This window comes from Gasterosteus aculeatus, chromosome 14 (assembly GCF_964276395.1).
Source record: "Gasterosteus aculeatus chromosome 14, fGasAcu3.hap1.1, whole genome shotgun sequence".
In the NCBI taxonomy this organism is placed as follows: Eukaryota; Metazoa; Chordata; class Actinopteri; order Perciformes; family Gasterosteidae; genus Gasterosteus; species Gasterosteus aculeatus.
This window is the reverse complement of record NC_135702.1, coordinates 1,121,421-1,137,463: the sequence shown is the minus strand read 5'-3', so window position 1 is coordinate 1,137,463 and position 16,043 is coordinate 1,121,421. Positions and strand designations below refer to the sequence as shown.

General features: G+C 43.7%; 1 protein-coding gene across 1 annotated transcript in view; it reads right to left on the bottom strand.

Moving 5' to 3' along the window:
- Positions 1-16,043, bottom strand: part of LOC120814177 (uncharacterized) — a 351,528-nt gene that overhangs the window by 212,079 nt on the left and 123,406 nt on the right. The window contains 2 exon segments of the mRNA XM_078088631.1: positions 9,087-9,122; positions 9,424-9,571. Of these exon segments, the coding sequence (XP_077944757.1) occupies positions 9,087-9,122; positions 9,424-9,571 (184 nt within the window).

The following is a 16,043-nucleotide window of genomic DNA, read 5'->3' as shown; positions in this document are numbered from 1 at the left end:
GGGGACGCTCCTCCTGGAACCAGGAGGGATCACAGCTGTCTCCACCCAATGACTATGATACGTGTTTCCGCTGTGGCGAACAAGGACATTGGCACAGAGAATGTCCACAAAATGCACCGCGTAGAGGATGGGGGCGTGGACTGGCCAGACGAGGAAGGGGTGGCAACGCACATTCCGATTGACGTGAGGCGGAGGGGGAGGAGGCTGCATGTGAGGGGGAGACGGCAACCATGCTGAGGCCTCACATGATAAGGGAAGTAAAACACACACACACACCGCAGCCTGCAATGAAGAAACGCTTTCTGCACTAACTCCCTGCACGCACACTCACACACACACACACACACACACTCACACACACACACACTGGAGCAACAACAAGCTCTCGTGGACATCACAGAGCAATTGAGAACACAACAAAAGCTTTCACTTAAACACACATACGCAAAGTTTTCAAGAAAATCATTTGAAAATATGCCCACCACTATGGTGCAAATTCAAGGGAAACTTTTATCGTTTTTGGTTGATTCGGGGGCTACACATTCTGTAATACAACAAAAGTATTTTCCAGGTCAGAAACTTAGTGGAAAACAGGTTTTCTCACAAGGAGCTTCAGGGATGACTATTGTAGAGAGATTTACGGCACCTATGACCAGTACACACACTGACTCAACTGACCCTGAACCAGACATCACAGTAAAACATTCCTTTTTGCTGTCCTCTTGCTGTCCCATTAATCTAATGGGCAGAGACCTCATGTGTTCTTTCGGCATTAGCCTCATCTCCACTCCTACAGGGTTGCAAGTGGTGAGAAGCAGAGCCGTTGACCAGATGGCAAAGACAGTTATGAGTGATCCAATGTTTGTGTACCAGTGGTGGCTTCCGGTTGACTCACAATCAGAACTGTCCCACCTGGCAGCATCACGCGTCCAGCCTGAGGCAGAGTGCATGGATGCTACATATCTCCACTGCACAGCTCATGTGTCACATGGGCCAGATAAGCAATATGATGCATTATTTCTACAGGATCTGAATGATCAAATTGCATGTATGACACTGTTTTGGTCCACAGTTAAATGTGCTGTTTCCGTTTCTCTCACCCCCTCTCAGCAGCACCTCTTTAATGTGGACTCTTCTTTCCCACACATCTCCTTGTCTAAAGCAGCAACAGACCAATGGAGAGATTTGGGACCCTTTGTCGCAGCGTGCGAGGCATTGACAGATTGGGAGGCTACACCAGATCCACTTGTGATGCGCTCTCCGTCGACAGGCTTCTTTAAACAGCCATTCGCATTTTGCACACCTGCTCTCAGATCTGTTTATGTCATGGATGAAAATAACATATTTTCTGACACACACACTGATACATTTTTGACTAATGTCTCCTCTATTTCTCCTGCCCTCAGTTCTGTCCCAGACACCTTGTGGGCAGCGCATAAATATGACGTGGGACTCATCAAAAAATGTCAACCTGTGGTCATCACTCCTCGATCAGACTTCCGTCCCCACAAACATCAATACCCACTGCGCCAAGAGGCCATTGACGGTATAACACCGGTGTTCAACTCCCTCTTAAAGGCCGGAGTCATTGTTCCATGTCCTGACTCGCCGGTAAGAACACCTATTTTTCCAGTTAAAAAGATCAGAGATGCAGGCAAACCAACTGAGTGGCGCTTCGTGCAGGACCTAAAAGCCGTTAATGCAGCCGTCCACGCACGAGCCCCAAATGTTCCAAACCCTTACACCATTATGGCACAGGTTCCACCTGATGCTCGATGGTTTTCCGTGGTTGACCTCTCAAATGCTTTTTTCAGTGTCCCTGTGGACATTGACAGTCAGTTTTGGTTTGCGTTTAATTTCAATGGCAAGCCTTACACTTTCACACGCTTGTGTCAGGGCTACACAGAATCACCTACGATCTACAACGAGGCACTCAGGGAAAGTTTGGAGAGCCTCACTTTGTCTCCAGGAACAGCGCTTTTGCAGTATGTTGATGACTGTTTAATTGCAGCTCCAACACAAAAGCAGTGTGAACAGGACACACTCAAATTGCTTCAACACTTAGCAGCGGAAGGACACAAGGCCAGCCTATCCAAACTACAGTTTGTTTCACAGAACGTTCATTTCCTAGGCCATAACATTTCCGGTGAAGGGGAGACACTATCACCAAAACGCATCGCCTCAATTGTAACACTTCCAAAACCACAGACCAAGAAACAGATGATGTTATTTTTTGGAATGTGTTCTTACTGTAGGTCATTTATTCCAAATTACTCCCAACTCGAGCAACCTCTGTCCGCATTGATACATGGAAAAAATCTCAGCGCGCATGATAAAATTCAGTGTCTCCCTGCAGCCTCTCAAGCTTTCACGGACATGAAATGCGCGTTACAAGTTCCTCAGACTTTGGGTCTTCCTGATCCTCACAAACCGTTAACACAAACCGGATTTTGTGGAACTCTCCCCATCGGAAGGTAAGAAACACTGTCTTGTAATGGTAGACATGTGGTCCAAATGGGTTGAGGTGTTTCCCTCCAGTAAGCAGACAGCCTCCACAGTGGCTAAAGCCTTGATTTCAGAGATCATTCCCCGCTGGGGAATCCCAAGCAAAATTTCTAGCGACAATGGTTCACATTTTGTCAACCAAGCAATCACAGACTTAAGTGCATACCTGGGTATTGACTTAAAAACACACTGCGCATACCATCCAGCTAGTGGAGGAGCGGTAGAGAGAGAGAATGGAACATTGAAAACAAAACTGGCCAAATGTTGCACAGACACAGGTCTACCGTGGACAAAAGCACTGCCCTTGGTTCTGATGTACATGCGGATGAGGAAACGAACACGCAGCAATCTAAGCCCATTTGAAATCCTTTTCGCAGTTCCTCCCCATATAGGTGTGGAAGCTCCAGGAACACCACTCCCTTCCACCACAATGTGCGAGAATGACATGTTAACCTATTGCATTCGACTGTCTTCCACTTTGTCTGATGTAAGAAAACAGGTTGTAGCTGCACTTCCAAGAGAAGCAACGGGTCCACTACACCGACTGCAACCAGGTGACTTTGTGGTGGTAAAGGACTTCAGGAGGAAAAGTTGGAAAGCTAAACGGTGGCAGGGTCCATTCCAGATTCTCCTGGTCACCCAAACAGCGGTCAAGGTAGCTGAAAGAGCAACTTGGGTCCACGCATCCCATTGCAAGAAGGTTCCAGATCCAGTACCAGCAGTGGGCTCAGGCGACCCTACCTCCACAACAAGTGTCAATCAACCGACACCACCGATCCAGTGACCACGGACGGGCAGTTGACCGACAGACACACAGTGCATTGTGATCTGTGTTGACTGTCTACAACGCGGATGCCTCACAAGAAAGAAGGTTGGCAGACTCCACATTCCAACGTGTACCTGCGGACCAACACAAGAAGAAGAACACGGCCAGGACCCCTCCACATAGACACAGTAGTCGTTTGTGCCACGACAGTTTTATTCATATTATTGCTTGCTTCAGTTTCATTGTATCTCAGCATCTTTTTGTGATTCCGTAGTCCGCTATCTAAAGAGTGGTTCTCTCTTATCATGGAATGACTCTGAAAAAAACCCCAACAGTGACTCGGACTCCCTTGACGAGCTGAACACTTACGACCTCGACACATACGCATAGTGACATAGTGACACACTGTCTGTGTGCATTCCTGGTGTTCTAAATGTTTTTTGTTTCACAGTAGCTTGCTAAAACAATGAGAAATAACATTCTCTCATACAGCTTTTATCCCTGCATTTATTAGTATGTAACGTAGATATGATTGATATAATGACCTTTCAACAATATTCTATATCTGAGGCGGTGGATATTGTGTGAAAGGGGATCAAGTTCTGGTATTGTGATTTAAACATGTTTTCATTTCTTTTTTATTTCAATACTGTACACATGACATCTGGGGTGTAACGCTCAAATCCTGTGAGAAGGTTTCCAGTCTTTATCTTCTCCTAACATATTTCTTCCTATTTTCCCATTTCGGAGGGTTTTTTAGGGAGTTTTTGTTCTGTGGCAGGCAAAGTTTTGTGAGCGATGTCCAGATGTTCAATGTTTTGTGATATTTGATGTGGTAGATTATATGTGGTAACTTTTTAGAGTAGTCATTCTAAATTGATTGCATAGTTTGTGATTATTATGTAATCAAAAGAGTGGAATGTAATGGGAAAATGATATGTGACCCTTTTAATTTGTATAACCAGTTTATTAGTTGCAAGTGCTTAGGTCACAAAGGCCCTGACATAAGAACTGATGTCTCCCACTTGGATTAGATGTTTCCAGCGTCATAGCTGTAGAGATTGAACAAAGTGTTTGTTATGTCTATGACCACCTTTGTTTTAGCATGTTGGGAGAGCAAGGACACGGTCAAAGAGCTGACGTGTCTCACATGGATAAGATGTTCCCAGTACCCTGGCTGTAGATACTCAACAAGATGGTTAACGGTTTCTGTTGACGCCACCGATATCTAAATTTAGGTATAAGAACTGCCTCGATGTGTTGGGAAGAAAAGGAGGTTCTTGACAGTCTACTGACCACGTAGCTGTTGTGACCCTTTTTCCCTTGCAAGGAAATAAATCGGAGAAAAGACATACTTGACTCAGAGCCTTTGTTTCTTACTTAACGATTGTCTGTGCAAAATCTTCCACCACACATTATATTGGAAATCAACACCATCACATGTTTATGAAAATGTTTGGAAATAACATTTTTGATTTGAATCATTCAAGCAGAAAGTATCTTAAGAAGGTCAGAAATGTAGCATGGATGTAAATAAAGACACCAGGTGAACATTAATTGAATCCTGACCTGAGAGTCTCCAGGTCACAGCGTGAATTCTCTAGTCCAGCACACAGCAGCCTCACTCCTGAATCCCGCAGGTCGTTGTTACTAAGGTCCAGCTCTCTCAGATGGGAGGGGTTGGAGCTCAGAGCTGAAGCCAGAGAAGAACAGACTTCCTCTGTGATCAGACAGCCTGACAGCCTGCAGACACACACAACAACACACATGTCACATGATCTGAGGGAGCTGTGAGGACTAGAAGGTCACTGCAGGACTGAGATACTGTCGGCTGCTGAGGGGTCACATTAACATGGTTACTGACTGGTTTCCAGTCACAACTAAACACCCACTAATGTTCATCAACAATCTGACAATAATACTGAGAGCATAAATATATACATGAAATAAATGTTTGATGTAAATAATGCAAGCAGAAAGATTCTTACGAAAGTCAGGAATTTAACTAAATAAAAGACACCGTGTTGAATCCTGACCTGAGGGTCTCCAGGTCACAGTGTGGATTCTCCAGTCCAGCACACAGCAGCTTCAGTCCTGAATCCTGCAGGTTGTTGTTACTCAGGTCCAGCTCTCTCAGACTAGAGGACTGGGAGCCTAGAACTGAGGACAGAGCTTCACAGCTTCTCTCTGAGAGGTTACAGTCACTCAGTCTGAAGAAACAACAATGAAGAAAATATAAACAATAAGTAGAAAAGATGGCAGCATGTTTAAGTCATGATGTATGCATCTAACTCTCTGTACTTACAGAGCTTTGTTGGAGGCTTTGACCACTGGCAGCAGCCTCAGAAGAGCCACCTCTGAAGCAGAGTATTTCTTCAGGTCAAACACCTCCAGATCTTCTTGTGATGACAGTAAGATGAAGACCAGAGCTGACCACTGAGCAGGAGACAGTTCACCTGAGGAGAGACGTCCTGAACTAAGGGACCGTTGGATCTCCTCCACTAGAGAAACATCATTCAGTTCATTCAGACAGTGGAACAGATTGATGCTTTTCTCTGGAGACACAATCTTACTGATCTTCTTCTTGATGTACTGGATTGTCTTCGGATTGGTCTTTGAGCTACTTCCTGTCTGTGTCAGCAGACCTCTTAGGAGAGTCTGATTGGTCTCCAGGGAAAGACCCAGGAAGAAGCGGAGGAACAAGTCCAGGTGTCCATTAGGACTCTGTAAGGCCTCGTCCACAGCACTCTGGTAGAGATGCTTTGGTTTAGGTTTGTCTCTAAAGATTTTAGACAACAGGGAGGTTTTTTGATCTTTTAACAGCAGATTGACACCAGAGCTGTAGAAGGTCAGATGGACATGAAGAGCAGCCAGAAACTCCTGAACACTCAGATGGACGAAGCAGAACACCTTGTCCTTGTACAGTCCGCTCTCCTCTCTGAAGATCTGAGTGAACACTCCTGAGTACACTGAGGCTTTTGTGATATCGATGCCACACCCTGTCAGGTCGGATTCATAGAAGATCAGGTTGCCTTTCTGCAGCTGATCAAAGGCCAGTTTTCCCAGAGACTCGATCATCTTCCTGCTCTCTGGACTCCAGTGTGGATCCGTCTCAGCTCCTCCATCGTACTTGACCTTCTTCACTTTGGACTGAACCACCAGGAAGTGGATGTACATCTCAGTCAGGGTCTTGGGAAGCTCTCCTCCCTCTCTGGTCTTCAACACCTTCACCAGAACTCCAGCAGTGATCCAGCAGAAGACTGGGATGTGGCACATGATGTGGAGGCTTCGTGAGGTCTTGATGTGAGAGATGATCCTGCTGGCCTGCTCCTCATCACTGAACCTCTTCCTGAAGTACTCCTCCTTCTGGGGGTCGGTGAACCCTCTGACCTCTGTCACCATGCCGACGCACTCAGGAGGGATCCGATTGGCTGCTGCAGGTCGTGTGGTGATCCAGAGGCGAGCAGAGGGAAGCAGCTTCCCCCTGATGAGGTTTGTGAGGAGCACATCCAATGAGGCCGACTCTGTGACATCAGTCAGGTCCTCATTGTTGAGGAAGTGCAGAGGAAGTCGACACTCATCCAGACCGTCAAAGATGATCATTACCTGGAACTCTTCAAACCTGCAGATTCCTGCTGCTTTGGTTTCACTGAAGAAGTGATGAACAAGTCCCACCAAGCTGAACTTCTTCTCTCTCTGCACATTCAGCTCTCTGAAGGTGAATGGAAATGTGAACTCTATGTCCTGGTGGTCTTTGTCTTCAGCCCAGTCCAGAGTGAACTTCTGTGTTAAGACTGTTTTCCCAATGCCAGCCACTCCCTTAGTCATCACTGTTCTGATTGGTTCCTCTCCTCCAGCTGAGGCTTTGAGGAGGTCTTCTAGTCTGATGGTTGTTTCTGGTCTGTCTGGTTTCCAGGATGCTGTTTCAATCTGTCTGATCTCATGTTCTTCATTGACCTCTGCAGTCCCTCCCTCTGTGATGTAGAGCTCTGTGTAGATCTCATTCAGAAGGGTTGTCTTTTCAGCTTTAGCGATCCCCTCAGACATAAGATGGAACTTCTTCTTCAGGTTGGATTTGAGTTCACGTTGACAGTTGGTGATATTCTCTGAATGAACAGAAAAAGACACAAACCAGATAGTGCTTTACTTTAATGGTGTAATATTTCCCTTGGATTAAGTTATTGGTTGTATTTTTCTGCATTCCTATCTGAAGCTACACGAATATTGACTGTGAGAACTTGACAATCGAGAACTATGACTGAAATATTTGAAATCTGATATCTGAAATATGCTGGTCAAAGTATCTCAGTTTTACCTGCTTTGTGCTTTTCTGAGTTGATTAAACATGGCATACTTCCTGGGTCCATGTTGTCTGTTTTGCTGGTGCCTGTAGTTAAAAATAGGACTGGTAAATTAACTAGTATAGATAACTATAGACCTTTTGCTCCTGCTAGTATACTATCCAAGGTACTAGAAGGGATTTGTTTGGATAGGATTGCAGAATACATAGCATCAACAGATAATCAGTTTGGTTTTAAGAGCAAGCATGGAACTGATCTGTGTATTTATGCACTTAAATAAATTGTCCATAGGTACAGATCACGCAATAGCACAGTATTTATGTGTTTCCTGGATGCATCAAAGGCTTTTGATCGTATCAATCACGGGAAACTGTTTGGTAAACTACATGAGGTGGGGTTCCCTTTTACCTAATTAGGATACTGCAGTTCAGGTGCTCTCACCAAACTATGCAGGTGAGGTGGGGGACGAGTTTGTCAACCCGTTCTATGTATCCAATGGTGTGCGGCTGGGCGGGATTCTGTCTCCGCTCCTATTCAATCTGTACATGGATGATTTATCTAGGGAGCTAAAGGGCTGTAGAACTGGCTGCTTGGTGGGGGATAGTCTACTTAATCATATGCCTCATGCTGATGATTTGGTGGTACTGTCTCCCTCCAGTGCTGGCCTACAGCAACTTCTTAGAATATGCTCTCAATATGGACTGATGTTTGATATAAAATGTAACTCTATGAAGAGTGTGGTAGTGATTGCCAGAACCAAGGAGGAAATGAAGTGTGTCTATCCTTCTTTCTCATTGGCAGGTGAACCACTAGAAGTTGTAAAGAAAGTCAAATATCTAGGACATGTGATCAGAGATGACCTGTGTGATGATGATGATGATGATGATGTGTAGCGTCAGTGTGGAAAATTGTATGGGCAGGCGAACATGCTGGCACGCACATTTCACATGTGCACTTCTGATGTTAAAATCGCACTTTCCAGAACCTATTGCGCCCCACTGTATACTGCCCACCTGTGGTGTCATTTTAGTAAGTCGAAGATGAAAAAACTTCAAGTGGCTTATAAAGATGCACTGAGAATTGTGCGTAAAGTCCCTAGGTGACTATTCCACCTAGGGACTTTACGCACAATTCTCAGTGCATCTTTATCTTTTCAAATGTTTGTGTCCAATAAAGTGCCCACTTTTAAAGCTGTTTTAATAAATTGTATGTATCGATTCATGTGCAGATTGACAGGGTCTAAGAATATGATTGTTGTGTCCTTAGTGGATGTCTCCAAGAGGGACACAAGGTACACATCGTGCTTCTGGAAACATTGGACCCGAAGCCTGTATACGTTTTTATAAATGATGCCTCGTCTGCATCATTCTTAAATGTTGTTTGTATTGTTGTTTTTTATGTGTATGTATTCTCTATGGACCTCTGTGTCTGGAATGAAGTTGATTGATTGAATATGACCTTGGAAATAATTGAAGTGTGCAATAATTAGATGGTGGTACAAAAAGTCTCTTCACCTTGACCTCCATCTCCTCCCACAGGATTCGGTTCGCCTGAAACAAGATGTTTTCTGTGTTTACTTTGTGCATTTGTAGAGTGATAATAGCTGGTATATTTAGCCTGTGCTGAAATTAAAATCTACACTTAATAGTGGAATAGTTTCGCTTAATGAGTGAACACCAATTATGAGACTTTATAGTTTACAGCTATACTATAGTTATAGTTTTTAATCCCTAATCCAAGGGTGGTGCCCGGCTGTTATTAACATTTGTTAAGGATGATATTAACATGAATAATCTGTTGTATCTTTATTATACACATCTGATTTCTTTGATCCTCTTTTTAACAACTTACCCGTAGGGTTAAAGTTCATTTTGGATAATTTTTCGGCCAGATTGTTCTCTTTCATCTCTTTCAAAACCTCCACGGCCACCTGAACAGAGTCTTTGCCGTAGTACTGCACAATCAGGTCCACCGTGTTCTCCCTGTTTTTGTTCTCCAGGTCACTGCGTGGGATCGATCCGAGGTGTTCCGGGCTTGGATCGTTCTCCAGGTGCCACTGGAATAGTTCAAAGTCCTCCTTCTTGAGATCCTTTAGAATTTTGAAGATCTCTTTCTTGACTTTCTCCATCTGTCCTTTTTAAAGACACCCAAATAAACATCATTCACAAAGAACAATTACTGCTCTGCATTTAAAAAGAAGTGTGTTTTAAAGATGGAGTTTTATCGGTTCATTGGTTTGGATTCACAATCAAATAGAATTCTTCTCTCTCTTTCTAAGCACCTCTGATGAAGTCAGCGTCCTCTTTGTGGACACAAGTTGGTTGAATCTGTGAATATTGGGGAAGTGTGAAGGTGGTTCACAGCTTCACCTGCAACAACAGAAATGCCGTGTAATTTGTATTCATCAAACAAACTCAATTCATAATCAAACTAATCATGAAGCAGGAAGTATATGGAGCCAGATCCAGGACAAAGCTTTTGATCTTTCGAAATAGAGATTTAAAAAAAACTGTAAAATAAAATTAAGATGATTTAGTTCTTATAAAATATTTATTTTCATTATTTTCTAGATAAATAATCACATTATTTTCTATATATATTTATTTTCATTATTTTCTAGATAAATAATCACATTATTTTCTATATATCTATAGATATATATCTATAGATATATATCTATAGATATATAGAATATCAGGATATATATCTATAGATATATATCTATAGATATAAAGATATAGATATTTAGGTTCTTTTCATTATTCAGTTGTAGATTTCATATTTTCTGATTCAACTGTTCAATCGTTTTTTCACTGTCAGACTTTTGGTCCTGATAAGGGGGCGTGGCATCAACCGAGAGGGGCGTGTCATCATGAGTGACAGCTTAACGAAGAAGGCTGAAAAGTTTCCTCAACCGTGTTGCCTTCAGGAAGCGTAGGCACTGTGGTAATTATGAATCCACACTTTCTATACACCACATTCACGTGATTGGCAGGAAGACAATTTACACCAGTGACAAAGTTCTACTTAGCGAGCTGTTTTAACACGAATCACAGAATAAGAGCAATAAACTCAGATAGTAGCGTTCAACAACCACGTTTGAATCTCTGAACCACTGTGAACGCAGCGTAGCATCCATGTGATGGAGTCTGCTCCACCCGATCACGTGAACATGGTGTATAGCGATATAAACACAATCAAACAGGAACAGCTAAACACACACAGTGATGAACCATAAGCATGTGACAGCAGATACGTGTGAGCTTGCTTTCTGAATGTGGACACACGTGAAGGACGTCCAGTCATCCGACAGCTTGTCGCAGAGAGCAGGACGTCTTTGACTGAAGGAACCCACAGTGGATATTTGGAACGGCTAAAACAACTTGAACCCTCTGACTTGAGGTATTTTCCAACATGAGGCAAACCAGTCGTACCAGATGGGTGTGTGTTTGTGTGTTAGTACACGTGTAGATGTGTGTGTGAACGGGTTTTTCTCCATTGTTGGTGTGGTTACGATCAGGAGTCCTGATGTCTGATCTATGAACGGCTTATCTGCACTTCCTCTCCAACAAGTAAAGATAATATGTATATATTTACGTATAGTAAGTATGTGCATTAGGTGCTATAATGTCTTTGGGGGCACGACTCTGTTTGAAAGGTCGTGTTTCATCAAGATTAGAAATATGAAGCAGTTTGAGGTTGATAGAACTAAATAAGTGAATATAGTGACTAAAAGTGTTGATTCATAATTCCAGATTTCCTGAAGGCAACGCATTGAGGAAGGTTTTCAGCCTTCTTTGTTAAGCTGTCAATCATGATGACACGCCCCTTTCAGCTGATGCCACGCCCCCTGAGCCATATAAGGGCCAAAAGTCAAAAACATTTGTATCCAAAAATATCTGAAAAATATAAGACCTCAAAAATAAATAAATAAATATATAGTGCCCCTCCGTCTGCTACCTTCCCCTCTTCATCGGTGACAGTCAAACACTCTAAAAAGTGACTAGATGTGTTCTGTGGAGCAAACAGAGCGTCTCTCAGGTGTGTTTGAAGAACAAAGGCCCAGGTGAGCTCTGTGGTCCCTGCTGGGTCCTAGTGCCCCCTGACTGCTACCTTTCCCTCCTCATCAGTAACAGTCCTCACAGACCCCAGATCAGACTGAGCTCCTCTTCTTCATCACAGCGTCATCATTCAGACTAACAGCAGCTCCTCTCTGCCTGCTCACACAGGCGCCATCTTGTTTCCCAGCTTTAAACAATCACACGTTCACAAGCATCAATGATGTCATTCAACCAATCACAGCTGCACTTACTGAACTTGTAGACATGAACTTCCTCAGTGAGCAGCTCTCTTCTGTCCTCAGCAGGTCCGTGTAGAAAAGCAGCTCCGTGCTTCACTTCAGCTTCCATCAGACGGAGTGAAGTGACGCAGCTTGTTGGAGCTTGTTGTCCTTCATCAGAGAGGGTGCGTCCTCACGTCACCATCAAAGTATGCAGTCTGACTGGTGCACGTCCCTCTTTGTCTCCTGGTCTTCTTCTACATGTAGACTAGTAGGGAACACGTGATGAAGCAGAAACCTTTGTAACAAATGTTGTGAAGAGTTCATATTGAATAAAAACATCCACTAAGACAACAGAGTCTGAGCTCAGAGTGTTTTTATTTGCAACCAGTCTCACAGCAAAACGTGTAGCTGTGGAACGTGGTATTGTCACGCTTTCTCTCCAAAATCGTGACATACTACGTTTTATTTGGCCCATTTATTTACATCGCCTTGCAACTACGTCACTAGAAACTAATTAACGGAAGGTCGTCTACGTTCTCTGATAGAAGATTATGAAAATATAACGCAGACTTCTCGCTAGAAATGTCATCGAAATGCACACAAATGCTGATGCTTTCTTAAAATATTGCGTTTTTCACATATAACAGACAGACAGTCGGCCATTTTCTTTTTTTTGAGCAGTTATTCTTCTCTCCACTTCAGGTTGAACCTGTCGGGGCGGAACAACTCGCCCACGTATCAGTGTGAAGCTGCGTGTTGAATCATTTACTGCAGCTTCCACACAAAGTACATGTTGTTACATGAAGGATTCTACTTCCTCATCACATGGCACCTTGAACCCTCTGGCTCCTACATCTGCTGTGCAAAGGATTGTGGGTAAGAAAAGCCAGTAAAGAATCCTGCTTGTATGATGTACAATGTGACTGAATGTAGGACACACACACTGCAGCGTCTCTGAGTGTGTGTGTGTGTGTGTGTGTGTGTGTGTGTGTGTGTGTGTGTGTGTGTGTGTGTATATGTGTGTGTGTGTGTGTATATGTGGACTTTTAAATACTTCTTAATAACTCTGTTTCACTTGGGTGGAGCTGGTGGAGTTGTTCAGGTAACAGGTGAAGTTGACCTCCACCCACTGAGGTGCTGATGTCATCACCTGATACACTGATGGTTCCTCAGTGATCACCTGACCTTTTTATCCACATGTGGACCAACAAATGTCCCTCTTACCTTGTTTCCTAAATGAACATGTCTTAGAGTCTAAGAGCCTTTTGATGAGTCGGGTATTTTTCTGTCAAAGTTTGACCCCCAAATGTCTCTCTGAAAAAGACAAGAAAGGACACAGAGAAAGGTGACTTGTGGAATTGAATGTTGTGAATTATTTGTTAGTTTTTTTAATTGTTGTGTACACTAGTACACATGTACATAAGTCTACGTATAAGTACTTCTTATATTTCCAAGAAAAGATCAAACTTCATCAAGAAAGACTTTGTTTTCCAGCAAATGAGTCCAAACGTATCGAGTGCAAATAAAACCAATATAAACCACCAAGACGATCAACAAGTAAGAGTCGAGGGTGCGCTGGAATCCGCAAGGTTGGCGGTTCAACCCCGGCTGCTCCATGTCCCATGCTGAAGTGTCCCTGAGCAAGACACGTGACCCCTAAAAGCCAGGAGTTAAAAATGTAATCGCTTTGGATAAAAGCGTCAGCTAAATGACCTGTAATGAAGCTTCAGCATGTTGAGAGAATAACATCATATTTATTCCGCCTTCATCTGCAGCTTGAGTCACTTTATACATTTAGAGTTTTACGTATGTTGAGTTGATGAATAACGGTTTTCAATCAGAAAGGTTTCAGCGTATAATAAATAATGTTTGTGTATTAGTAAGAACATTGAGGTTTGGACCAAACAAACTTTGCATATGTGTCACTTTGGGGTAATTGTGACACCATTTCTCACCACACAGAGGACACATTAGAGAGAGACAGTGATGGTGACTAAAACAGAGCAAACAGAGAATCTTTGAAATTCAATTCAAATACGTGTATATGTCTAATATATATATATATATATATATATATATATATATATATATATATATATATAGACATATACACGTTTTATTGTAGCACTTAAATTGTACTTATTGTACTTAACTATAGCAAGTTGTAAATCTGCTTATTTGATGAAATTGCACTTTCTTGTTTCTTGATCTCAAAGTCAAAGTAGCTTTATTGTCAATTTCCTGCATGTCAGACATACAAGGAATCGATAAAAACGTTTCCCACTCTCCCGCGGTGAAACATATAAAGTGCACAGGCACAACAACAGATAAGACAAGACATTTAGATGCATACAGATATTCATATAGATAAAAAAAATGAAAATAAAGGAAACGTAAGTGATAAAAGTGCAAGAGACAGTTTTGTTGCAGAGTCCTGAGTGATTTAAGGGGGGGGGGAGGATTTCAGCCCCATGTCAGACTGACGGATATGGCTGGGGGAGAGAGGGGAGAGAATTTAGCTTTCTGACAGCTTGGTGCATGAAGCTGTCTCTGAGTCTGGTGGTGCGGAGGCTCCGATTCCTTCTTCCAGAGGGCAGGAGGCTGAACAGACTGTGTGGCTGGTGTCACTCGCAATCGAGGTAGCTTTCCGGGTGAGGCGGGTGGTGTATATGTCTTTCAAGGAAGGGAGTGGGAGTGGGGCACCAATGATCTTACCAGCTGTGTTCACGATGCGTTGCAGTGCTTCCCTGCTGCGTTCAGTACAGCTACTGCCCCACACAGTGATGCAGCTGGACACGATGCTTTCAATGGTGCCGCGGTGGATGACCTGGCTCTGAGGGCTTCGTCTCTGGCCCTCAGCAGCCGATGGACAGCTCCTGTCGGCCATGGCTTCTTGTTAGCCCGAGTGATGATGGTCTTTGTGTGGGTCACATCATCTATGCATTTGCGGATGTACGAGCAGACGGTGTCTGTAAGCTCCTCGTTGTCTATGTGGTTGTTGTGTGTAGCTGCTTGCTTGAACATGTCCCAGTCTGTTGTCGCAAGACACTCCTGAAGAGCACACATTGATCCATCCGGCCACACGGAAATCTCTTTCCCAAGCGGTTTTTCCACTTTCACCCTGGGCCTGTATGCTGGCATTAGCATGACAGTGATGTGGTGGGAAAGTCCGATGTGGGGGAGGGGGGAGGCCTCGCATGCTCCTTTGCGTGAGGTGTAGACCAAGTCCAAGGTGTTTTTCTCCCTTGCTGATGGAGTTTTGGTAGTTACAGTTTTAAGATTAGCATGATTAAAATCTCCGGCGACGATAATGAATCCATCTGGGCGCGCGGTCTGTTGGAGGGATGTATACCGCGATTAGCAAGACCGCAGTAAATTCCCTCGGCAGATAGAAAGGACGGCACTTTGTGATCATGAACTCCGCCAGTGGTGAACAATGTCTGCATACTACCACAGCGTCCTGGCACCACGCATCCCAAACTCCTCCACCGCGTTGTTTACCTCCGTTAACGTGGGCTCTGTCCTCTCCATAGCTATGCTAGCTGCTCAAGATGTACAGCGGAGTCGGGGATGTTGTCGTTTAGCCATGTTTCAGTGAAAACCAGCACACAGCAGTCACTCACTGTCCGATTCGCTGATCTCAGTAGTCGTATGTGGTCCATTTTGTTGTCCAAGGATCGTGCGTTAGCCATGATGATGGATGCTACGGCTGGGCGAGTTGGGCTAGCCGCTAGCCTGGTTCGGATACCTCCGCGCTTGCCCCTCTTCTGCTTCCTCGCACACCGAGTTTGTTTCCTTACTTATTGTAAGTCGCTTTGAGTAAATGACATGTAAAGTACTGTAATAATATAGTATACTGTAGGTACGTATATACATGTACTGTATATATACTATTACTAGTATTATACATTAATTATTAATGTTCAAATGTGTTAGTATCTTATTTTATTCTTATATTTTATTTTGTAGGGATGCACCTGTGCTCATGATGATGATTCTGATGCGGTATTGAAATGAGTCATCAACACACGCGTGTACTTCCCCGTCCCTCTCTGTTATGGAAACTAGATCGTGGTCGTCCACTCGCCCCCCGTGTTTATGGTGAGGGGGGGGGGGGGGGGGGGGGTTGTATCTGCGGCCTCAAGAGATGGTTTTAAAGGAATTTTTATGCCTTCTAAGAATTGCCCAA